Genomic DNA, 27,994 nt, shown 5'->3' on the forward strand with positions numbered 1-27,994 from the left:
TTGATTAGTTTTTATTAATTAACATTACAATAATTTATAATATATCGCTAAATAAATAAATAATGTCTTATTTGGATGATTATTCTGTCATTTTTTCAATTAAAAATCGTACATTGACATAAACCCCAGTTGTTAAACCAAATATTCCATAAAAAATCAATATTAAATCGATAAGTAATCGAAAATGACATGGTCCATAGTCTTTCTGATGTCTCCAGCATATGTCTAAAATGGCCGGAAAGATTAGCGTTAAACAAGACAAGGCTATTGCGCCGAGCAAAGAAATTACAGTTCCAATAAATGGGACGGATATTGCTAAAAATACTAAAAAGAGATTTAAATAAATTTTTAAATAATTGTTTTTATTTACATCCCAATGCAATAAATCCTAATCTAAACACATATTCCCATAAAATCGGATATGGTGATTCTAACTTTGGCAATACATAAGTATCCATTACTAATCTAACTGGAACAATTCCGTTTAAACCTATTGATAAAAAAATCGCTAATGCATACAAATAATTTGCAGCTCGTGCAGGTCTAAAAAACAAATAGAAAAAGTTAATAAAACTGAATACACAATGATGTAAACCTTACGATTCATTCATTGGAAAATTAAGTATAACCACGGGTTTTAAATCTTCACCCCATTTCCAATAACTAAAAAATCCAACACAAAGGTACAGTATAAGCAAAATCAGAATTGCTAAATCGTAAATTCTATGAAAATGTTTCGGATTTTTCATGGAATTTTCAACGGAAACCACAACAGGTACACTTGTAAATGCGAATAATGTCGTGCCAAAAAACATGGGTAATTTAAAAATATCATTTGTTAATTTTCTTTCATCCAAATAGCTCGGTAAAGATTCGCGAAAAACGTAATAAAATATCATTCCCAAAACCATTACCGTTACGCCAAGCGAAAAGTATGAAAATGGTGCCAAATATTTTAAGTTTTTTACCGAATTGATCAGCATACACGGTATTATCATCAATAATAGGTAAAACCCTAACGAAATTTCTTTACCAACAATGTTATTTGTAACCATCTCAATTGAAACTCCAACAAAAAGCATATAAACGCATAATACACCACCTTGATACGAGATAATTAATGCATTTGTTAAAACACTGAAAAAAGAAATTGTTTATATTATAAATTAGCCTTAAAAATGATTTACGAAAAAAAATGACTGGTTTTTGGAAAATTATTAGGTCCCAATGTAGTCCCGAGTTTCATAGCATCGGCATATGTGACAGAGGGTAAATGGTAAGCTTTACCAACCATATAAAACCCCGTCACCAAAATGTGCATTCCACTTGTGCATAAGAAAGCATTTAATACACAATAGATTATCGCCATCATTCCACCGGCAAAACTAAAACCTTCAGGTAACGCTAAAACTCCGGTTCCCAAAATTCCTTTCATTATATGTGCAAAAGATTCCAAATCACTTAAAGAAAAGATAATTAGATTTTTATTTAGTTGCTCAATTAGTAAAAAGCACACGCTCAATTAATATTAACTTAATAAATAAAAAAAAAATAAGCAGCCCCCTCTGTATCCATTGACATATACAGGGTGTTAAAGAAGAATGTAAAATATTTAAAGAGGTTTCTTAATAAACATGGATCCGCAAATGAACGGTTTCGGAAATATCATTTTCTTATTATAGGCGGCTAACATTTTGAAATAACAATACTATGAAATAAACTTTGACTGTTAGCACTGCATAAGTTTTCAGTTGCTATGGTTGTTTACTCTAACGTCGAATTAACTGACACATTTCATGTATGGTCGTGCTGATGGCATTACCACCGAAGCGCGAAGACTTTATGCTGAAGCTTATCCAAATCGCCAGATTCCTTCACATCGTATTTTTGCAAGAACTCACCAAAGATTGCGTGATACCGGTTCATTAAGCAGACAATGCTCTTTATCCGGAAGATCAAGGTTGGTATCTACTCCTAGAGCAGAAGAAGAAATTCTGGCACGGATAGAGCGTAGTCCGGGGACGAGTGTGTGGAAAATATCAGCCGAGGTAGGAATTAGTACTCCTCTAGTTTGGAGAATCCTTCACGAGAAACTGCTTTATCCATACCATGTACAGCGAGTACTGAATTTAAAACCAGTTGATCTTCAAGCATGTATAGTTTTTTTCCGTTGGTGCCTACGCAATAATGCTGAAGACAACCGTTTTCTTGCCAATATTCTTTTTACTGATGAGGCCGGATTCATACGGAATGGAGTTGCTAATTTTCACAACACGCATGTTTAGACCGATGAAAATCCCCATGAAATATGGACATCAACACGTTTTTCATTAAACATTTGGATGGACATTGTAGGCGACAGGTTTCAAGATCCTGTTGTTTTACCTAACCGATTAACAGGCGCTGCTTATCTAAACTTTCTGCAGAACAGAATGATTAAATCCTTTTGACGACATTCCCGAGACCAAAGGCGACAATCTGGTTCCAGCATGATGGTGCTCCACCTCATTTTTCAATTGCAGTCAGAGTTCATAGTGAATACCCTCGAAGAGCTGCAGCTACGAATTAATCAACAATGCCAACAAATTGGAGCCAATGAGGAGATTTTAGAAAGAGTTGTTGTTGAAAGAATTGCTTTAGACGAAGATGTGCCTGTTTGGATATGGAAGGAGAACATTTTGAACATCTTATTTAACTTTATTTTTTGTTAGAAACTTTTTTGCACATAATAAATAATTTAAAAAAAAAAATTTTTTTTTCATGCTTTCCGTACATCTGAAACCGTTTATTTGCGGACCCATGTTCGTTAAGACTTTTTTGTTTACTTTGGTCCATACTAGTACGTTTTTAAATATTTTACATTCTTTGTTTGATACCCTGCATTTAAAGGGAGCTTTAGCAAAAATTTAGAAAACAATGATCTCGTATGAGAGTACCTATAAACAATGCCAAACTTTTCACATTACATTTCGCTGACGACCAAGTGATAATGGCCGAGGATAGACTAGAGATGTAGGAGACTAGACATGAGATGTAATTTAAATACTGCGAAAATTAGAATTAGAATATGAGTACTATAGGTTCTCTGTTAACACGGAAAAGACTAGATACCTGATGGGAACAGATTTGCCTCTAAAGGGCAACATTATTAAAAACATGACATCTTATAGATACCTGGGAGTGCAAATTAAAGGCAAGGGGGATAGCAATCAAACAATATCAAATAAAATACGAATGTATAAAATTCGGGTCGAAAGTGTTGGAACCTTCGGTATAATGGAAATGAAGTACAGGCGACGGTGCTGCAGAACTAGGAAACATAAAGTGAGGAATGTTGATATCAGGCAAGAAGTTGTATTGACATAAGTATTTTTTTTAGACATTACTTCCAAAGAATGACGAGAGAGGCGATAGAGATTTATCGACATGGGTATAACATGAATAGAGAAGACGGCTGGGAACTCAGCCACACATGGAAGATGCTAGTAAACTCAACGAAACCTTCTCCACCTGGATTTGACAAAAACAACTTAGTTGACAATTGACACTAATTAGCTATTAATTATCTTTTTACGTATTTATTGTCAAAATTTATACCGTACATGACATCCGAATCGTCAAACACTTTTTCAAAAAACGCACCAAAACAATTCACACGTGCCAAACAACAATTCAGTTAAAAACGAAAAAAAGTTTTTGATGTAGTAACAGGAGAAGAAATGAAGCCAGTTCAAGGTACAGAGAAATACGAAGAAAATTTAAAAAATGGAGAATCAAAGACGTAAAAGCACAAGGAATACTAGTGCAAAGAATGGAGGAAGCTCCAATGACACACATCTTAAGCTGTGGAAATGCACATAAAATGTGTGAAAAATTACTCTCAGTTTACGAACATATGTACATCTGAAGTTATATGGAGGAAAAAGCATGTTAGTTTTTCTAGCGAAGTTAGAGGTACTTGCTAGCCAATTAAACAGATAGGAAAACCAATTTCCGACCAAATGTTAATGGCAAAAGTAATCATGTCGTTGCCAGAACCGTACAAACATATTGTATCTGCATGAGAGTTAGTTCCATCGAACAATCAATTAATATGTGAATTAACATCACGTTTCTTGATTGAGGAGCAAAGAATAAAAACAAATGAACAAACAGACACTGCTTTTTTTGTCAGGAAGAAAAGATTAAAAGAAAATAATAAAATACTTTCGATGCAGCAAATTTGGAACATTTTCTACGAGGCGTGCTGCAGAAGAATCGATACACTTCGAGGGACATCAACCAGGCCATCAAGCAGCGAAAGCAAAAAGAGGACACGGTAAGTACAAAACCACTTGGATTTATCTGTCTTCCCTATGTTTCAGGTGTAACGGAACGAATTGCTAGGCACCTCAAGAAGGACGACATCGTAGTGCGGTACGGCATGGTCAGCAAAATTCGGAACACACTCCCGATAGCCAAGGACAAACTAACTCCATTAAAAGGAACGGGAGTCTACCGACTATCGTGTAGTTGTGGGAAGGTTTATGTTGGCCAAACTGGACGCAACGTCGAGTGCCGCATCAAGGAGCATGAGAGGGATGTAAGGCTGAAGAAGATCCAGCAGTCGGCGGTTGCGGAACATTGCCATGCAGAGGGGCACCGAATAGACTTCGAACAAACAAAGGTGCTGGCTAGGGACAACAGATACTACCAAAGACTGACAAGAGAAGCCATAGAGATTCACCGACACAAAAATAACGTCAACAGAGAGGATGGCTGGGAGCTTAGCAGAACATGGAAGATGGTGGTGAACACGAAGACCTCTTCCCGCCTTACACCGGACGCGACGCAATTAGTCATTAATTAGTTTGTAATTAGCGTTAACTGATTATTAATTAGTTTTTCCGACTTATATATAGTTACCGATTTTTGATCTCGTCACTTCGAACCAGTTTCTGAAGAAGGTTGCAACATGGCATCCGAAACGTCAAACCTTTTATTAAAAGACGTACGGAAAAACCCGAAAGTTTCTAGTTTTAGTTCTAATCTTAGTTTAAATTTGGATACATTACACAAAATTGTAAAAAGAAAAAAGAGGATAGAATATGTCATATTTGTAAAAAACAAAGTCACATCGCAAAAAATTGCTGGTTTAAAGATCAAAGAAACAACAAACAGAATGAGAAACCTAATAAAAAGGATAAAGTCAATACGTTCATAAGCACAGCCTTAGTAAAAGTTAAGGGTAGGTTGAAAGTACAAATAGGGTCAAAACGTGCCCTATTGTGAGTTAAACATATTCCCCAAATTTCATTTTCGTAGCGTTTATGGTTTTTGAGAAAAAAAAATTAAACCAAAATTTTCCGCCATTTTTGGTGGGGTGTAGCTCCTTAGGGGAGCCGAAGTCGCCCATGGTTCATATATCAAACTACCCTTAAAATTCACTAAAAAAATCACCCCTTGAAGTTTGTTGCAGTCATTCAGATACACCTGTATAATTATTATAATTTTTTAGGATCTGAAAATGTTACTAATCCTTCTATTTTGATATAGTTTATCGATTTTTTGAAAGACGGTCTTTCTATTCGATTGAGGGTAACGGCCCAAGAAATGATCGGAACTGAATTTCACTACGAGCAGATCGTCCTGACTTTTCAAATTTTCACTCCTCGATGGTTCTAGTATCGATACATCCGATATCATTACACAACTAATCCAACACGTGGCACGTGTTGCGCGAAAAACTGTGCCACTTCCACTGCGCCGTACGTGTTCGTGCTGACGCGAGTCGTGCTTCGTCGCGTCGTGTGATGAATTTGCCATTCATTTCCTCTTGCTACAAAAGTACGTGCTGCGCCGTGTCATTTCACACGCGTCACACATGTCCCAATTTGCGCCTAGCCTTAAGGAGCAATGGTCGCCAAAAATACCAAAAGGAAGAAGCTTCAAAAAATTCCTGACAAACGAAAAGTAAGTTCTTCAGCACTAAATATAGACGATATTGAAAAAATAGTTAAAATATAGGACGAAGAAACACCTGAAGGTTTACAACGAAAATTTTATCATGTAGCGGCTTATGAATTTGTCTGGAGAGGTGGTGAAGCAACAAGATGTAAAATTAATTTTTTCAAAGAAAAGAATTGCTACGGAACCTTAACGAAACGAATAGAAATCCAATCTTCTCTAAAACATGCCAAGGAGGATCGCAGAAATGTGCTGACAGTAAGTGGCTTACAGCAAACAATAAAAATCATGAAATTTGTGCAGTTCGCTAATATCGAAAGCTACTATCCAAGCGTTCAGCAAATATTACGTCATCTCAGTTATTTTTAACTGTAAATTCTTTCTGGAAGCTAGAAAATTCAAAGGGATGGTTTAAAAACTCATTAATTGAACAGAATATAATAGGAAAGTGGACAAAAGAAGCAGCTTCAAAAATTGGATTAAATGTTTCTTCCAATAAAATTACTAATCACTCTAATATATCCAGCGGCGTTTCAAATTATGCAAAAGCGGGAATCGGGGAGCAACAACTTTGTAAAATAACGGGACACGCAAATGCTAAATCACTCACTCCATATTTGCAACTAGATCAGCAGTATCATGCAACTCTCGTGTCGAGGCTGCGAAATGATCAAAAATCACCGCCAAGAGTAAATTAAGAAATGACTTCTGCTGAAACCATTCACTAAAAGAAAGATGATTCAACTGGCGATAAGACCATGTGTAACAATTGCACTTTCAATGTCAAAAATATGATTGTAAAGTAAATCTGAATATTATTAAAAAATATTAATGTTAGTGAATATTAGTCAAAAATAGTTAATAAATAGTTAAAAATTCTATATAGTTATAATTCTATATTCAATAAATTGTGCAATTAATTTCCCTAAAATACACTCGAGCTTGATTTTAAATCAGGATAATTTTATTTTTAATTCACTCAAGGTTTGTTACCCTTTGGAAAAAACTCGAAATCAAAATCCCATGCTTTTGCAGCACGAAACGATGGAAAGGCATGAACGATAAAATCAGTGGACTAACACTTAAACCATTATCACATACACTCTGGGGAAGTCGACTTGAGGCAATAAACCCCTTACGATTTAATTTACCAGAAATTCTTGGTAGATTACAGGAAACTGTAAATAGTAATGGAAATGAAGAAATGTCCTTTGATTTAAAAACAAAGCATATGGCATTGTCTCTTAAGAATAAAATGAAATGTTTCAAGTTTATATGTGCAATAATTTTGTGGTATGATATTCTTTCAAATGTCAATATTGTAAGTAAAATGCTTCAAATTACTAAAATAAACTTGGTAGATTCAAATGAAAAATTAAAATTGTTGGAAAAGGTTCTTCAGAGTTTTAGAACCGATGATCGTTCGATAAATTGTGTAATTCTGCTACTTTGGTCGCCAAAAGCATACAACTAGATCCAGATTTTCTACCGGAACCCCGTAGGAGAAGGCGGAATCAGTTTGACTACGAATACGGAGAAGAAACGTTGCTGTCACATACATAATTTTAAAATATCTTTTTCTTGGCTGTACTTGATAAGACAATACAAGCAATTCATGAAAGATTTGAACAATTACAGAATTATACAGATACATTTTTCTTCTTGCATAATATTTCCACCTTAACTGATATGCCTGACGCTTTTCCAACATTGAAAAACCTTAGAAATTAAACTTACAGACTTAAGTGATAAAGAATGCCCGAGGTATATTACTGCCTCAGATTTGTGCCGTGAAATAAGGCGGATCAACAATTTTATTACTATCGAGCAAACCCATAGAACCCATAGTAGTTTTGAACTTCATTCATAAAAACAGTGTAAATTGCGAGTTTTCAAGTTTATCCGTAGCATTAAGAATTTTGCTAATTATTCCAGTTGCTGTTGCTGTTTGTCTTTCTCAAAAGAAAGATCAAACAATCTGGCAATGATATCTATTGAAAGTGCAGTAAACCAAACTTTAAATCTTAAGGAAATTATTGCCGAATTCGCAGCAGCCAAAGCAAGAAAAATATCTGTTCTGTAATTGATTTTATGTTTTTGTTTATATTTTGCATATTATAGAATATATTTTATTTTTGTGACAATAAATAAGTACAAGCTTAATAATCTTTCTTTTTAAGTTGTTGACTGAAAAATTTGTGGGAGGGGGTGTATAATACAATTTTGCACAGGAGTGCTAAAATACCAGCTGCCGGCCCTGATCAAGTCGTATGTAAATTTATTACTACACATATAGAAATCACAACAATCACAAATTTAATAACTTCTAACTAATTCAAACTAATGTTTAATAACTCGTAGCGAATGGTATGGTGAATCCTGAAGTTGCAGCAAATGTCCTAACGAACTACCGTGCTGATTCTGCTTCATATACTTTTCCCGATATAAAAATTAAATCTAATAATAAAACCAGAAACATTTCAGGACCTTCACGTTATGCGTGCAAATTTGCAACTCATTAATGAGGCTTATCTGGCCAATGTGAAATCCCCATATGAAACTATTAAGAGACGACTACCGCATAAAACACAGACAAGCTCTAATCGACGGAAAGAGGGCAGCTCACGATCGTTATGTTGGAAATCACAAATATTTATAGTCTGCCATATGGAACATCGTGAATAAGCATAAAAAAGACGAGCGACACGCCACCTTGAGTAACATAACTGCTAACCAATTTAATAATTACTTTCTGGAGATTCCAGATATCTTGTCTACTTCAATACAAACTAACATTGATCCATTGACCGTCTGGAAGAGCGATAACTACCACGCGTCACAGGATGAATACTTCCAGTTCAGCGTCTTTTCCGAGGTTGAGGTGAGAGATGTGATCGATAAGATAAAAAAATAGATAAAAAATTACTTGTGAAGTGGAAGCGGCCATTCGCAGAGTGCTTAAATGTGAGAGTGTTTTAAAACAGCAAAACCACCAAAATCAAACATAACAATAAACGAAGGAAGGGCGCTGCGAACGATAAGGGGAAAAACAGATATCATTGTCCTACCAGCAGATAAAGGGAATGCGACCGTGGTTATCGACAGAAAAGAATACGACGACAAGATGACGAGCCCCTTGGACCCAGCTACCTTTAAGAAAATAATAAAGGACCCAACCGAGAAGATAGTAAGAAAATTGAAAAAAATGTTAAAATCTACAGGAATTCCAGCAGAACAACAGAGAAGCCTATTTGTACAGGCCCCACTATACCTCCAAGAATATATGGATTACCCAAAATCCATAAACCAAATGTCCCACTACGTCCTATTGTCAATACCATAAATTCTCCCACCTATCAACTAGCAAAACACCTTGCCAAGTTTCTGTCTCCTTTTACAAGTAAAATAAAATCGTATGTCAGAGATTTCACATCTTGGCAAGTTTCGACGTGGAATCTCTATTCACTAGAGTATCAGTCAAAGATGCCGTGGATGGTCTTCGCTAGAAACTCATCCCGGATGGTTTGCCGAAGGATATCCCAGAACTAGTGGAATACTGCTTATCATCGACATGTCGTCGACTTAAGATGCAAACGCCCTAACCCCACTTTTATCTCAACATAACATTTTAAATTGATCACGTGTATAAAATTATCCGCATCAACTGAAACACGCTTAACTCCCGAAATGTCAAAATTGCCGCCACAAAACGCGACTCGAAACTGGCCTATCTCCTGCCTATTCTATAACAATACGCGATTGGCATAACTCCCATTATAGTGATTCGTAAACGTTCGTCTCTCTTTAAATTACAAGTGCAAAAACCAATATTTTTAAGGTAAGTGCTGATATTTTTTTTAGGAAAATAGTATTTCAAACAGCAAAATAACCTAAAAAATTAAAGTTTATTGTTTAGATTTTGCCTGTTGACAAATAAAATTAATAATACGTAGGTATCCTTTTTACTTTAATGCCCGGTTTCTGAAAGGGTAGGTTATCGAACTAGTAACTGATCGTGTGTTTTCGTTTAGCTTCCACGAAAACAAGGACAGCATTATCAGTTACCGGTTTGATAATTTTATCTTTCCTTTCAGATACCGGGCATAACTGTTTTGTAGTTCGATAAAATTTTTATTCGCGTGATATTTGAGGGACAACAAATGATCTGGGACATTCAGCATAAATTTCGAACGTACCTATCGAACGTATCTATTTAAAAATGAATAGATAATCTCGTGCGTCTAAAATACTTTCACCGGCTGGAATACACATTAAAAAAAGGCCAATATAGAAAATGATGCAAACAGAAACAATGTGTTAACAGTTAGGGCCGCTTCTGCTCAAGATGAAGACCTTTCTAATCCTTCTGATAAATCATATGAACCGAGTGAAAATAATAATAATAATAATAATATGACTTTATTTGTCCCATTAGATGTACATTGACTTGGTATACATGAAATTATTATAAATTAAGCCAGGACAAATTAGGCGAAGTTTAGGTGCCGCCGTAACAGCACCTGCTCTTCGACTCAAACCTAATAAAACTAATTCTAATTCTAAATATACAAGAGAGAAAAAGAAAAGAAAAACGAAAAGAAACAGGAAAAGAAAAGGAAAAAGACCCGATACTGAAATCATAATCAATTACCAAGCGCAAACTGCCCGAACCCTGTCGCCCTACAATGCATCCTAAATTTGAGACAAGCGGCCCCTCATTCTGTGACGAAACAACCTTAAAGAAGTGCTACATTTTATAGTTGATGGCAAATCATTAAGAATATGTGTTATTTGATATGAAAAGCATTTCTTAAATGAAACCATATCAAGCGAAGAAAATGAAGTCAACTATTTCTAAGGACGCTGGTTGAGAAGAAAATTAGTTCCAGAGCTAGGGACAGAAAAACGGAGAACGAAACAAGAAGGGAAATCAACCAAGAAATTGTACCTTGAGAGAAATTGGCAAACAAAAATGGAGTTATATCGATTTTACAAAAATGATTGGTGCAAAAAATGAATCAACACCAGTATCAATTGCAACTTTTAACAATAGCTTTGACGATTTCAATTTAGTACTCTTTTCACCCAAAAAAGATTAATACGACACTTGTGTACGATACAAAACTGGTAATGTTAATGAAGCTTCCTAGCGAGAACATCAGGAGAAAAAGGAGGAGGCGCGAGAAAGAAGATGTAAGAGTTTTAGAAAGTTTATTGTTTACAATTATGGCTATTCAATCCTTGGATGGATATTGTTTCCTCTAGCATGAGGGCAATGCTGGACTAACAGCCAACATACCGGAAAAAGACTCTTTTGAAAAAGTAATTTTATACAGTGGTGGATATACGGGACAAAACCGAAACGTTATTCTTTCTAACTTTGCACTTTTAAACCTTGCACAAACGAATAAAATTATAATTGAGCAAAAGTTTTTAGAAAAAGGGCGAAAATTGAGCGAAAACTAAAAACAAGAATTATTAATGTCCCAGCAGACTACGTTAATGTTTGTGAAACTGCTCGCATAAATTCTAAACCCTACAAGGTGGAGTACTTAGATCACACCTATTTTTAAAACTTTCAAGGTGTCCAATACATCAGTTTCATACGTCCAGGCAGAACAGCAGGTGATCCGACTGTCACTAATATCAGAGCACTTCAATATAATGAAAACGGAATTCATTTTAAAATGAGACATTGAGGAGGAGTGGGCACCTTTGCCTTATAGATCGTCAAAAAAGGATAAAATAATTTGGAATCTAGAGGAGTTGCCATTGATGTATCCAACTCCTATACCAATTAAACAAGATAAGTTTAAACATTTAATGGATTTTTTTATTTCTAAGGACTTTCATTTGTTTTATGACAGCTTACCACATTAGTAAATCTGCTCTTGTTTTTCGTCACAGAACGAATAGTGATATAATATATTATTAGAATGTTATTATTTTTTTATGTTTTCTAAGTTTATTTTTATGTAAGTTAAAAAGAAAACAGGTACTAGCTGCATATCTCCTTCGGACAAAATAAATGTATATCGCACACAAACTAACTCCCAGATTTTCATAAATACAATCCATTTTTGACAATAACAATTATTTTTTGTAATCCAGTAACAAAACAATAAAATTATTTCCCAAACGATATTTCTTTTGTTATGTTTTCATTTTCCGAGTTGTTTTTTGTATCTCGTGAATAATTTTCGATTTTGAAGTTAAGCCAATGCATCTTAAACCGACGATATTTTAACTGGAAAGGAGAGCAAGTGATAAAAAATATCTTGCAATGAAGGTAAAAACTTGTTTGAATAATATTATTGAAATATTATTTTTTGTTTGAGGTTACAATGATAACGGTAATAACGGTAGAATCAAATGTATAACATGAAAATAGAAGACATAAAAGACCTTGGATCAGCCTATTTGGTAAACGTGCCCAATACCAAAACAAAAATCAGTACAAATACATCGATTTGTAAAAACTACAACGATCTCCGTCCGGCATATGTAATTTCTCAGGTGTTTTTTGTGAATTACCAAAATGGCAAGTGCACTTCAATAAGGATCGGTATTAACAAATTCACAAAAATGGAAAGACAAATAGCTGAGTTTTAGAAACTGCCAAATCCCGAGAAATATTCTGGACATAGTTTCCGCAAACCATCAGCAACCTTACTCGTCGATGCAGGTGGAGACATAACAACATTAAAGAGACACGAGGGTTGGAAATCCATATCGGTCGCGGAAGGCCACATTGATCGGTCAATTAACAATAAAATGGATACAGATAAAATATCGCACTCGATACAAAAGGCTATTTTAAAATTCTTATAATCAACTCTATAATCCGGCACTCATAAAATTCTACGTTCTATAATCCGGCACGTTTATTATTTCATCACAAGGTTAGAATAGTCAGTAGTAGGGGATTCAAACGAGTTTCTGTTATTGCGTGTGCTTTCCATGATTTTTATGCACCCACATCAAAATGGAAGGTAAAACACGAAAACGAAAGCACGAAATGTTAACTCCAGTTCAAAAATTGGAAATTTTAAGAAAATTGGATTCCGGTGAAAGTCAGGGGAAGTTGGCTGGTGAATACAATGTCAGCCGTGCGACAATTTACGACATAAAAAAAAATCGTGAAAACATTGAATGTTGTGTTAAACAAAGTGATTCGGGAATGAGTGGTCGTCAAACAATCAAAACAGGAAAATACCCACTTTTGGAAGATGATCTATATTCTTGCTTTCTTGAAGAACGTCGCTGTAAGAAGACTCTCACGGGAGATAGTATACGACAAAAAGCATTATGGAAAATATTTCATCATTATAGTAGACTCATACTCAAAATGGCTGGAAGTCCATGCTATAAATGGGCCATCTACAAAAGAAACGATTAAGGTACTATGGGAAATATGCGCCACCCACGGAATTTCCGATGTAATCGTTTCGGATAACGGAACAGCTTTTACTTCAGAGGAGTATCGTGAATGATTAAGAAACATCGAGCTTTAACTGCACCGTACCATCCCAGCAGCAATGGCCAGGCTGAACGTATAGTGCAGGACTTCAAAAAGTCATTAAAAAGATGGGGTAATGATGACGTGGGAGCAAACAATTTCAAAGTATTTGTTGAGTCAACATATCACGCCACATTCAACGACGGGAAAATCGCCTGCAGAAATTTTAATGGGAAGACGTCTGTCATGTTTGTTGGACAAAGTACAACCGGATTTTACCAAACAAATGAATGAAAAGCAAGAGAAAAGATGTGGCACGCAACGCACTACAATCGAAGTACCAGATCAAACAAACGAAAAGGAATTGCCAAGGGAACCGGAGCGGGAATCCATACCGCCAACTAGTGAGAAAAACACAGATTTTTCAGAAACTGCTACCCGAGAGGTGCTACCCTCACCGCGCCAATAAAATATCTGGAGGATTACACACCATAGATGTTCCTGGATCTAGGAGGGAGGAGTGTGGTGTATTGGAATAAAGGGAGTTAGAACAAAGAACTACCCGAGGTTAGGTGGTGGGAGATCACACGCCAAAGTCTCAGTTGCACGTTGGCTCGATGTGCGTGGGGGTCTCTACATAGTTTTTGCGTTATTTCATTATACATAAGTTTACCTGTTTATTATTAAAGTTCAGTTAAGAGAAACCCAGTGTTTCCTATAAAATAACGGGGGACAATTTGAAAATTTGATGTGATTTACTTTGATGATTAAATTTTTGTTTAATGTTTGAAGAGCTCCATCACATAACATCTATTTATCAGTTAAATTTTACAGTATTAAAGAAAAACCATTTACTTATTAAAAAAATTATAGTATACCATTATTATTTTTGACAGCTAAAAAGCGGTAAAATTTCCCTATTTTTAAATTATCTCTTACTAAACCATTTTGAACAATAAAAAATATTATAAAAGTCTAAAGACTTTTACTAATTTAGTAAACTGACGTTACTATAGTAACTAAGTGGCATTTAACGTTTTCCTCGCTTACTACAATTAAAATTTTGAACCATAATCTTTCAATTTTAGAATGAAAAATAACGCTAAATATGCTCTTTTCAGTAACATCGTAGTCAACTGTAGTTTGTATTTAAAAAAATACAACTTTGTGTTGTATCTCAAAAACCAACAAGTATATTTAAAATTTTTCAACGGCAGTATATTCTACTCAAAAAAGTGTCTCAAGAACGTATCAACCCCATTTCTCCAATTTCAAAAATAAATGAAATATGAGCATTTTTTGAAATTGCGAAAATTTGACTTTTTGGCTATAACTTAAAAACAAAAGAAGATAGAGGTTTGGTCTTTGCGGGATTGGATTAGTCTCGGAAAAAGAGACCGGGACATGGCATCCACTTTTTTCGTATCTCTTATAGTTTTTGAGACAGCCTATAATAACACCCAAATTTGCCCACCCTGTACAGGGTCAGCCAAACTCGACGCCCCAGCTCTTTTATGGGAAACAGGTAAAATTACCGAAAAAAAAATGTATACCATGTTAAATAGTATCTTCTCAGCTTTAGGAAACATCAGACGTTACAAATTTCGGACGGCGACGCATACAAATTTATTTTTTCAACGAACACATTTTTTCCTGTTTAGAAATAGGATGCCCATATAATTCTTAGCAATATTGAATAAAAAAGTTTTTTTATATCTCTAATAGTTTTTAATATATAGCGGGATATATATTGACGAGCATCATTCTAGTAATTCTTCCATCATAGGTAGCCATGGATTGAAAATATACAGTGTGTCCCAGGATAGATGTTACAATAGGTATAATGACCTAAAGGTTTTTGAATTTTATTTTAAGGATGGGGAATTAAGCTCTGCTTGGTGTGGAGAGAATTTTAAGTATATTTTCATATTTAGAAAATCAACTATGCCTTGACAGTGAAGCAAAAACTATTTTTAGTTCAGGAAATAAGCTTTGCATAATTTTGGTCGAAAATTTAGGTCGTGTAGTGTTATGGGCTTGGGCAAAGTGCACTAAGAGCAGTGGTGCAGCAGTTTAACGAGAAATTTCCTAATACCAATCTTACACGTATGACTATTATGCGAATAGTTTAGAAATTTCTTACTTCGGAAAGCGTTGTTAATGTTAAGAGAGAGAAAAAGAAATATAACGACAATAGAAAATTAGCTTTAAAGAATTTAGGCATTGTATAGAAAAGTGTGCAACAAAAGGTGGATGTTATATTGAATAAACGACAGTTATTCATCTACGTTAGACTTTTATAAATAAAATAAAATTATACAATATTTATGTTATTTTAACTAAAATGTAATGGTTCGACCAAAGTAGATAGATCCTTCTGAAATTTTGTATAGGACGATAATTTCTCATTTTGAATAACTTTTTTTAATAAAATTTTTCCATATCATAAACAAAAAGGTTACTTTAGCTAAACTAAAAATAGTTTTTGATCCACTGTCAAGGCCGACTTTGTTTTCAAAATATGAAAATATTCTTAAAATTGTCTTTACATCAAGCAGGGCTTAATTCCTCAGCCTTAAATTAAAATTCAAAAAATTTTAAGTCATATACCTCTTGTAACATCTATCCTGGGACACACTGTATAAACATTTGTTAATTTGACTCAGTGTCAAATTTAGTCTTGCATTTGTTTCTTAAAAATGGAAAATCACCAGGAAAAGGTTGACATACTTTTAATTTAGAGTGAAGCTCGCCGTAATTCAAGGGCAGCTGTCCGACTTTTTCGCGAAAAGTATCTGTTAATATGGCAAGTCAACAATTAAATATTTCCTATTCCTCCATACATCGAATACTTAAGAAGAACGGATATTTTGCATACAAATTGAAGAACTTGCAGCTTTTAAATGAAGATAACCGTAATAAACGCATAGATTTTTTAGCGGATACGGCCATATTGGAAGACTACAATAGAAGGATATATAAGAACATTTTATGGACTGATGAGAGCCGATTTGTAAGTATTGGGATTCCAAATAGGCAGAATGAAAAATACTGGGCCACTGAATATCCTAATGTGATTAATGAAGTCGAAAATCAAGGCCATTTTGGAATTAATGTATGGTGCGGCATAATCGATCGATATTTAGTGGGTCCATATTTTTTCGATTACAATTTTAATGGACCAATCTTTCTCCATTTCTTAGAAAATGAAGTGCTCGATTTATTGCAGAATTGTGATAGGGCGCTCCATCCATTTGAAACCACACATTTTCGTGCATGAAACCATTTCCAGTATACCTCTCATGCAGGAAGGAGGTATACTGGAAATGGTCTCATGCACGAAAATGTATGGTTTCAAATGGATGGAGCGCCCTATCACAATGCTGCAATTGTTATGCAATATATGAACCGCGTATATCCTGAGAGATGGATAGGAAGCTTTGGTCCAGTGCGTTGGCCAGCTAAGTCAACAGACTTAAGCTGCATGGACTTCTTTTTATGGGGCACAATTAAGAATATTGTATACAGTACTCCCACAAACAGCGTTGAACATCTTAAACAAAAAATTCGTGATGCTTGTAATACGATAAGTCGTGATACTCTTATAAAAGTTATTCATAATGAAGTGAGAGGCCGGTTTCAGCACTGAATGGCGGTCAGCTTGAGCACACTTTGTAGGTGCAACATATTATGTTTCTGTTGTTTTGATTTATTAAAAACAAAATTTATTGTTTTAAAAATTTTATGATTGTCTCAACAAATAGTTCTATACTTTTATTTCGTTATTTTGTTACTATTCAGTTTATTAAAATGTTTTGTAAACCAACTTCCTGATCTATTATATTATTATTTTATATTAGTAAACTTATAACACTCGTCAATATTAATTTACATGTCCCGCCATATATTAAAAACTATTAGAGATATAAAAAAAACTTTGTTATTCAACATTGCTAAGAATTATATAGGCATCCTATTTCTAAACCGAAAAAAAGTGTTTGTTGAAAAAATAAATTTGTGTACGTCGCGACGCCTAGCGTCGTCGTCCAAAATTTGTAACGCCTGATCTTTCTTAAAGCTGAGAAGATACTATTTAAAATGGTATACATTTTTTGCCATGTATACCTGTTTCCCATAAAAAAGGAGGGGCATCGAGTTTGGCTGACCCTGTACAGTGCTTTATTAAGCACAACAATTATAAAACAATTAATTTGATTATAACAATGGACTTTATGTTTTATACTGATACCAATATGGTACAAAATTAATGGTTAGGTTTAAAATTTTGTATAAAAATACGTTTATAACTTTGTTAATAACAACAGCTAGTGGATACTAAGGACGTAAATTTGTCGCAATTGGTGAAATTTGAACCGTTTTAACATATGGAAAGCAAGCCTAAAGAATACTAAAGCAATTGATTAAAATAATAGTTACTACTTTGTTGGAGTGTCAACATTTCATAATCAGGATCATAATCATTGTCAATACTTGGAATTTCTGATTTTATTTATTATGACAGATATGAGAATTGTCGCAAAACAAATGCAATCGGGTATTATTCAAGCTATCAAATGATGTCAAAGTTGTAGCTCATCATCTAACTTTTCGATAGAACGGAAATTTTGTATCTTAGGCGGCCTCTGGCGACGCATTCACACAGAGTATATGTTCAGCAGAACCGGTATATAAGCATATGTTGTTTTGTTAATCATAAGTCATTATTATGTAAGAAATATTGTACCATTCGAAACTGTCGTCATCAACCGATCGACTCGCCAAAGGCTTAAATTATGCAATCGCCCGAAAGAAGGTTCCCAGAAAAGAAATCATTTGTGAAGTGGAAACGGCTATTCGCAAAATACCTGCAGTGAAAGCAGAACAAACGTTCGACAAGACGTAGCGAGAGTGCTTAAAACAGCAAAACCACCAAAATCAAACATAACAATAAACGAATGAAGGGCACTGCAAACGATAAGGGAAAAAACAGATATCATTGTCCTACCAGCAGATAGAGGGAATACGACCGTGGTTATGCACAGATTAGAATACGACGACAAGATGACGAGCCTTTTGGACCCAGCTTTGAGAAGATAGTAAAGAAATTGAAAAAATTGTTAAAATCTACAGGAATCCCAGAAGAACAACAGAGAAGCCTATTTGTACAGGACCCAGTTCCTCCAAGAATATATGGATTACGAAAAATCCATAAACCAGATGTCCTTCTACGCCCTATTGTCAGTGCCCTAAATTCTCCCACCTTTCAACTAGCAAAACACTTTGCCAAGATTCTGTCTCCTTTTACAAGAAAAACAGAATCATATGTCAGAAATTCCACATCTTGGTAAATTTCGACGTGGACAAAGATGCCATGGATGGTCTTCGCCAGAAACTCAAATGCACTTCACAAAGGATCGGTCACAAAAATTGGAAAACAAGTGGCTGAGTTTTAGAAACTGCCAAATCGCGAGAAATATTCTGGACATAGTTTCCGCAGCTCGTCAGCAACCTTACTCGTCGATGCAGGTGGAGACATAACAACACTAAAGAGACACGGGGGCTTGGAAATCCACATCGGTCGCGGAAGGCTACATTGATCAGTCAATTAACAATAAAATGGATACAACTCATAAAATATCGAACTCGATACAAGAGGCTACTATGTAACTACCAAACTGAAAATCTCAATCAGATTAGTTCTATAAGCAAACAAAATATTGATTTAGATATAAACTCCCTACCTTCTTTCAATATTACTCAGTGCTCAAATACAAACATTACAATTAATGAAATACAGTACAAGCTTGTTAATCCGGTATTCACTAATTCGACACGTCCAGTAATCCGGTATTTTGAAACTGTTATAATGAACTCTATAATACGGCACTCATAAAATTTTACGTTCTATAATCCGGCACGTTTATTATTTCGTCACAAGGTTAGAATAGTCAATAATACATAAAAAATTTAAAAAAATCGTGAAAAAATTGAATGTTGTGTTAAACAAAGTGATTCGGGAATGAAAGAAAACAATGAAAACAGGAGAATACCCACTTATGGAAGATGCTTTATATTCTTGGTTTCTTGAAGAACGTCGTTGTAAGAAGACTTTCATGGGAGATAGTATACAACAAAAAGCATTAGTTTTTTACGAGAAAATCTATAAGTATAAGGAATTGAAAGCAAGTGACGACTGGTTTCAAAAATTTAAGGTAAGATTTAAGCAAGAGTTACCATTATGCCTTGTGCCAATGCTAATGCTAAACTCAAGCTTTTATTGATAGGGAAACCGAGATCACCTAGGGCATTTAAAAATGCTGATCTTCCACTCGTATATAAAAACCAAAACAAAGCACGGGTAACCAAAGAAGTATTCGTGGAATGGTTTCATAATGATTTTGTCCTTGAAGTACGACTTTTTTTGAAGAGGAAGAGCCGAAAGCGCTTCTTATTTTAGACAACGCACCTGCACATGGGCCTAATGAAAATTTAGCTTCAAGAGATGGTCTAATACAAACACTCTTTTTTACCTCCTAATTGTACACCTGTGCTTCAGCCTATGGACCAGAATGTGATCCAAATGATAAAAACCAATTACAAAAAAAAATCCTAGTCAATGCTGTTTTGCGAGAAGATGATGTCGCTAAAACGTTAAAAAATATGAGTTTAAAAGATGCCGTATTCACCGGGCCATCATTAAATAACAGTAAAGTAGAAGATGAATAGGATTTAGAAGATGAGCTCTCAATTGCAGAGTTGAAGAGTATGCTAAAAAATCAAGAAGAAACTGCACTGAGGAAGATATATAGACGAGTGGTTTGCAGAAGATTATGATTACATTAATAAATGAAGTGATCAGTAATGAATCAGACAATGGTAATATAGAAGAGGTTGCCTCCAAACTTCAAGTGAAGTCTGTGAAATCTGAAGACGCATTAAAGGCAATTGATCTCAATATCCTTTGGGCCGAAGACAATAAACAATCTGCAGATATTCTACTAACACTGAGAAAACTGAGAGAAAATATACTCCATAAAATCTATTATTGTAAAAAACAGTCAACAATTGGACAAATTCCTTGATACGTCACACAGTGGTTCGGAATGTTATTCTAGCTGGACAAAATGCACAAAAGTGTTTCTTATAAAGTGGTTTGTAACAATTGCAAACTACTGATGTCTTTATAAATTGACAATTGACAGAAATCTGCTCAGTTCGGGGTTGTTTGGCAATCGTAGATCTACTGCAGCCTATTAAATCGTTACATTTATTAACCCTGTTTATTTTAAGTAGTGTTCTAGCAATTACAGTTTTGTGTTTCTAAAATTGCATCTAAAGGTATGTAAAGTATCTTGCAGTAATTAAATGTACTTTTTTAAAATATTATTACGACAATGTCATTAAGAACGGACAACGCACTTATTCGAAGAGCTTTATTCGACGCGTGGCAAAGTGAACTAAACGTTTTCAATAGAAACTATAGTGTCTACAGTTATACATTAAACAAATTAAGACTAGTAGACTGTGATGATCACGTAACCGGATGTGTCATCATATACTAAAAATCTTGTTAACAAGAAACGCTATGTGGCTCGGCGGCATAGTTGAATTTCCTGAATTTGTTTTATACAATAACAAAACCAGGCTCCTCTCGTGAAGTTTCATCGCCAAAGGCACATTTGGGTCGTCCAAATAAGTTTTTCGACGAGCCAAGTGACAAAACAAAGAAAATACGCTTACTACCTGTAGTTTCACAATCAACTTCTGCAGAGTTGGTTTACGCAGCCCAGATGAGTCTAATTCTTAAACAAATTGAAATTTCTTCAATGAGAGCGACAAGAATTAAAAAAGCATATAAAAGTCCTGACAAACCTGTACCAATAAAATTAACAGGCGACAAAGCCTTAGCGCTATATGTGATTGCGAAATTAACAAAAAAACAATACTTGTAAATTCGTAACCAAACAAAACTGTAAAACGCGAATATCCACCCTTCTTGTCACAAAGCTTCAAGAAGCAAAGAAAGGGTGTTATCCGGATGGTATAGCTGTCACTAAGATTACTGCCGAAGTAAAGCTTCAAGCTTTGCTTAATCACACTATTCAACGTTTAGTTAGCAGAAACAGTGATATTTTAAAAAACGTAGATGTAGACGCCCATTTGACTATGTTGTTCAAGTGGGGTTGTGATGGCGCATCAGGACAAAGTACATACAAGCAAATGTATAGGATGGACATGGGAAATGAACAACATGATGATGCGTTCTTGTTCGTAATTTCATTAGTTCCGCTGCAATTAAAACATAATGAAGCAATAAAATGGGAAAATCCCCGCCTTTCGTCAACACGCTATTGTTAAACAATAAAGTTATTAAATAAAGTAAAATACTTTTATCTTTCTGTACTTTTATTAAAATGGATGTAATGTTATAAATTCTACCGGTTTCGGTCCTTTTATAAAACCATCTTCAGAAACCTTCGAATTTCGTCAATTTAATTTTAAAGCTCTCTTGACAATTTGCATCTCGAAATCTCTATGAAGCGCTTTATTGAAAAGTGTCTATGTTATTATTAATAGTAAAATTGTGTATCAAGTCTAAACTAACGAACAAGATGGACTTGAACAATTCCATCTTGTTGGAAACCGGTAGAATTTATAATTACATCCATTTTAATAGAAGTACAGAAAGATAAAAGTATTTTACTTTATTTAAAATTAAAATGGAAAGAAATAATGATTGCAGCATTAATAAAGTTATTGTTTCAGAAAGAAACTGCAGAACTAACTCGAACAGAAGTTAGTAAAGTAGAAACAGAAATAAAAGTTCTTTCTCCGACACATATTATAAATGAAGGCGAAGATATATTCGTGGATCACAAAATGGTGATGACAATGATAGACGGAAAGGTCTGCAGTGTTATTGCACAAGAGTCATCTCAAAAGTGTTATATCTGTGGTGCAACACCTAAAGAAATAAATAACTTGGCTAGACACGCATCAACGCCTGTTGATGAAGGGGTATTCGTTTTTGGGTAATCAAGTCTTCACGCGTGGATAAGATGCTTCGAATGTCTGCTGTACATTGCCTATAGACTTGAAGTTCAAACCTGGCAAGTGAGAAAAAAGGACCGGGAAAATGAGGGCAAGCGAAAAAGATTAATACAAGATCGCTTTCGCAAGGAAATGGGCCTACTTGTAGATAATCGCAAACCAGGTAACCGAACAAGTAATGATGGCAACACTGCTCGAAGATTTTTTTCTAATCCATCGCTATCCAGTGCGATCACAGGAGTAAATGAGGAACTAATTAAACGGTTTGCAGTTTTATTAACCCTTCCGCACCAATTGACTGCATATGAGTCAATTGGTGTGATTATGGGTGAACTATCGAAATCATAGCGTCCGCGAAAGTGTCAAAAACAATTGGGAATGGATATAAAATAAATTTGGAAACATTTGAAGAATATAGATATAATTGGTATTACATGCCGGCAAGTGTTCATAAACTTTTAATGCATGGAACAGACATTGTTAAAAATCAGCTCTTCTTCCTATTGGGCAGCTTTCTGAGGAAGCACAGGAAGCGCGCAACAAGGATTGTCGAAGGTTTCGGAGAGATCACGCTAGAAAAAGTCCAATCACCAACATCGAGGATCTGTTCAATATGTTATTAGTTTAGTCAGATCCGCTAATTACATACTTCAGAAGTCGCGCTCCTAAGAAAATAAAGAATATTTCCGATGAAGTAATTTCATTATTTAAAAAGTCATTTCAAGAGCAGGAATCTATCACTGCAGAAGAGGAGTCGGCAGATGACGAATTTAGTCTCTCGTGCAATAGTGATGAAAACTTTTCAAACATTTTTTAAGAGTTTTTGAATATAATTATGTCTAAAAATGCTGTATTTTTTTCAATATTAATTTTGTCCACCTAAATTTACGAAATTGACCACTGTGCGTCATTAACAAATGACATATAAATAATATAATCATTTCTTTTTATAATTATTTTACATTTCCTTTCCAATAATAAACGATTTAATACAGTATTGATCATTATTTTGTTTGTTTTCTCTTATAGTAAAACACAGCCTTTTGTGAAATGCTGTTCATTTAGTCGGTATACAGGGTTAATTGAAACGTCGTTCTAGAATCCTAATTTTAAAACACCCTGTAGAATAATTTAGTGTATAAATTGTTTCAAAATATAATTTTTGTTGCTATGTACCAGTTTTTTACAAGACATTTATCTTCATATTTTGTGTTACAATCTCTAGCTCTTATCACAGTTTCCATACGTCGATTCATGCTGTCGATAACACTATAAATGAACTGCTGCGTAATATTTTGCCATTCTTCTTGAAAAACTATTCGCAGTTCATGTACAGAAGCTGGAGCTATTTCGCTGTCTCTCACCCGCCTACCAAGCATATCCCACATGCTGGATGGGATTTAGATCGGGCGAACATGCTGGCAAGTTCATTTTATTAATACCCACTTCATTGAGGTATTGTGTAACACACCTGGCTGTATGAGGCCGTACAATATCTTGCATTACGATTTTTGAGGGGTTGCACGTAATTAACCAATATTTCCTCGATATATCGGTGGGCAGTTAATGATCCATCAATGATGACCAAATCAGTGCAGGCTTCCCGGTTTATTCCTGCCCACACCATTACTGAACCACCTCCATAGCTCAGACGAGGGCTGAAAGTGCATTCCGCAATCCTTTCTCCATTTCTTCTCCACACTCTTTTCCATCCATCTGGAGAATTTAACCAGAACCTGGATTTGTCGGTAAAGAGAACATTGTTCCATTGCCTCAAATCCCAACGTAAGTGTTCGGTGGTAAATTGTAGTCTAGCCATCCTGTGGCGCGGAAGCAATTTGGGTCCAACTGCTTTTCTGCAAGCTTTCAACCCAGATTCCTTAAGTCTTCGGCGAATTGTCCACGCATTCACATTTGTACCTCGGACCTGTCGAAGCTCATTTTTCGTCTGTACTGACGTTAAATTCCGCAAAGCTATAACACGTATAAATCTGTCATCAACAGCAATGGTTTTTCGTTTTCTACGCTTCCTGCCCTTCTCTTATTTCTTCCAGTTTGTGTAAAACGTTCTACCACTCTTTTAATAGTGGAGCGATGAACATGAAGGATTCTTGCAACATATTCATAATTACGCTCATCTACAACAAGAGCAACAGCTTTAGCGCAATTTTCAGCACTTAAAACCATGGTACTAATCTTCTGTACAAAAAATCACTGTCCAACTGTTATTAGAATAACAATGAGCAAAGCCACCTTAGTAAAAAGTAACGTATCTTAAGTAAATTATTAGTGACAAATTCATTTCGCTCTTAAAAATGAACGAATGCACTTAGAGACATGAACCAAAAAAACAAAATGTAGGGAACGAAGGGTTCTTAACAAAAATTATAATTTTGAAACAATTTATACACTAAATTATTCCACAGAGTGTTTTAAAATTCGGATCCTAGAACGGCGTTTCAATTAACCCTGTATACCGACTAAATGGTCAGCATTTAACAAAAGGCTGGATATTGAATATGAAATTAGACATTTTTATCTACAGTTTGCTTAAAAAATCATGAAAATTGTACAAAAAATAAAAGTGATCACATTTCAAACTTTACCAAATATAAGCTTGTTGCGTTTTTTTTGCACCTGAGTGTAGTTATAAATAAAAAATAGTTAAAATTATGCCTTATAACTTAACTTTAGTTACATTTTCATTATATGCTCCTATAATAATATACTATTACTTACCATTTCAAAAGTCAAAATTTCGTCACTTATACAAACACCTTTCTATTAATGATATGTACAGGGTGGGCAAATTTGGGTGTTATTATAGGCTATCTCAGAAACTATAAGAGATACGAAAAAGTAGGTGCCATGTCCCAGTCTCTTTTTTCGAGACTATTCCAATCCCGCAAACACACAACCTCTATCTTCTTTTGTTTTTAAGTTATCCAAAAAGTTAAACTTTCGTGATTTCAAAAAATGCTCATATTTCGTGGGTATTTTTCAATTTAGAGAAATGGGACTGTTACGTTCTTAAGACACTTTTTCAAGTAGAATATACTGCCGTTGAAAAATTTTAAATATACTTGATGATTTTTGAGATACAACACAATGTTGTGTTTTTTTAAACACAAAGTATACTTGATTATAATGTTACTGAAAAGAGCATACTTTTAACTTTCCAGTGATGTATCGCATGTATGGTGTTTTTGCAGAAAATAAGCGTTAATTTTCAATTCCAAAATAGTAAGCGCCAAATTATTCAAAATTTTGATTATAGTAGGCGGGTCCGGACAATAAATACTACCTAGTGGCTGTAACATATGGTTTTGCACGAATATGACAGAATAAAGGTGGTTTTTTACTATTATTCAGAATAAAGTTGGTTTTGTACCAACGAATAAAAACTTTGAATAGTTAATTTAAATTTCTCAACATCTTATCCCTGACTTTGTTCGCTAATAAAAAATGGTTAGCAAGTAATAGTATATTATTATATGAGTATATAATGAGGGCTATTATTCACGAAGGTTAAGTTTATGTCACGAGCGTAGCGAGTGGCATAATTAACCTAAGTGAATAATAGTTCATTATATGCGAGTAGAATATTATACTTTGTCCACGACTATTGAAATTGATTCCATAAATTTATTTTTTAAATAAATTTTTGAATAAAGGTTAAACGTCAATGTGACACAAATTCAATGTTACTAACTGTAACCAACTTCACAACAATTTGTCAAAATTAAGTGTCAGTTTTAAAAAACGTCGTTTTCTTTACGAAAATTAATTAATTTATGCTTAAATCATACCAAAAAAGGAATTTGTTTAGGTTTTTTTAATGTCAAACATTTCAGAAACTCCTAAAAAATTGAATTAAATTGACGTTTTTTGAACTTTTAACGTTTCAAATAATTATTATTAGTCTGGTCAAGATGGCTACCCGTGAATAATGATTATTATTCACCGCTATTATTCACTCCGTGAAAAATGACTACCATTTTGTTTTAGAAAACTGATTCATAAGGTATATGTTATAAGATAGTCGTGGACAAAGTTTGTTTATTAAAAATACAAGAAATGTATTAATTAATAAATAATTAAATATGGACAACTTCAGGAACTAAACAGTCACAAACTGTCATCTTCTTCTACTAAACTTACTGGTTGTAAGGTTAGAACAGTTCAGTGGAAACAATGAATTGATTCCGATTGACGCAACATAAGATTTAGAAGTTTTCTGATATCAGCAATCTTTTCTTTTGAAATTGAGTGAGAAATTGATAGAGGAAAATTAGGAATCATAAACTGAGGGCGGACTTTCCATTGAAACACCGTTTTCATATCCCCATTGAAACACCGTTTCAATGAAGACTTATGAAGATGGGATATGAAGACTTATGAATCATCTTCAAAGCGGACTCCAATATATTTTATATTTAATTTTATCGTTTTATTTAAAGATAATGCGGAACTTCTTAAACGGAAACTCGTTTCGTAAAATTCATGAATGAAATGACAAGTAAACTCACGTTGCTATAGTAACTAACAATAAGTAGCATTTAGCGTTTTCCTCGCCTATTATAATTAAAAATTTGAATTTTAATCTTTAATATTTTAGAATTGAAAAATAACGCTTATTTTCTGCAGATACATCATTGGAAAGCTAAAAATATGCTCTGTTCAATAACATCATAATCAACTATAGTTTGTATTTCAAAAAATAAAACTTTATGTTATATCTCAAAAATTATCAGCTATGTTTAAAATTTTTCAACGACAGTATATTCTACTCAAAAAAGTGCTTGTAGAATGTATTAACCCTATTTCTCTAATTTCAAAAATAAACGAAATATGAGCATTTTTTGAAATCGCTAAAATTTGACTTTTCGGCTACAACTTAAAAACAAAAGAAGATAGACATTTGGTCTTTGCGGGATTGGATTTGTCTCGGAAAAAGAGACCGAGACATGGCACCTACTTTTTTCGTATCTCTTATAGTTTCTGAGATAGCCTATAATAATACCCAAATTTGCCCACCCTGTACAGTGCCTTATCAAGCACAACAATTATAAAACAATTAATTTGATTATAACAATGGACCCTATGTTTTTTACTGATACCAATATGGTACAAAATTGATGGTTAGGTTTAAAATTTTGTATAAAAATACGTTTATAACTTTGTTAATAACAACAGCTAGTGAATACTAAGGACGTAAATTTGTCGCAATTGGTGAAATTTGAAGCGTTTTAACATATGGAAAGCAAGCCTAAAGAATACAAAAGCGATTAATTAAAATAATAATTATTACTTTGTTGGACTGTCAACATTTCTTTCAGAATAAGGGTCATAATCATTATCAATACTGGGAATTTCTGTTTTTTCCCTAAAAATTATGGTTTTTATAGTCTTATTAGAAAAATAATTCTTTACTTACTTTTTATCACCCATAATTAAAATTGGATAGATTTTATCAGTTTAAAAGAATTTTCAAACAAAAATAAATGTCACATAATAATTGACAGTGACTTTTCAATT

General features: G+C 34.2%; 1 protein-coding gene across 1 annotated transcript; it reads right to left on the reverse strand.

The window, feature by feature from the left end:
- On the reverse strand, positions 1-27,994 carry LOC111416201 (proton-coupled amino acid transporter-like protein CG1139). Its single transcript, XM_023048169.2, has 6 exons — positions 27,894-27,994; positions 27,768-27,842; positions 1,188-1,460; positions 601-1,137; positions 371-543; positions 1-324 (listed from the first exon to the last, which is right to left on the reverse strand). Exons 1-6 carry the CDS (start codon positions 27,905-27,907, stop codon positions 80-82), a joined length of 1,317 nt encoding a protein of 438 aa, XP_022903937.2. The 5' UTR covers positions 27,908-27,994; the 3' UTR covers positions 1-79.

The sequence above is a fragment of the Onthophagus taurus genome, chromosome 11 (genome assembly GCF_036711975.1).
Source record: "Onthophagus taurus isolate NC chromosome 11, IU_Otau_3.0, whole genome shotgun sequence".
NCBI lineage: Eukaryota > Metazoa > Arthropoda > Insecta > Coleoptera > Scarabaeidae > Onthophagus > Onthophagus taurus.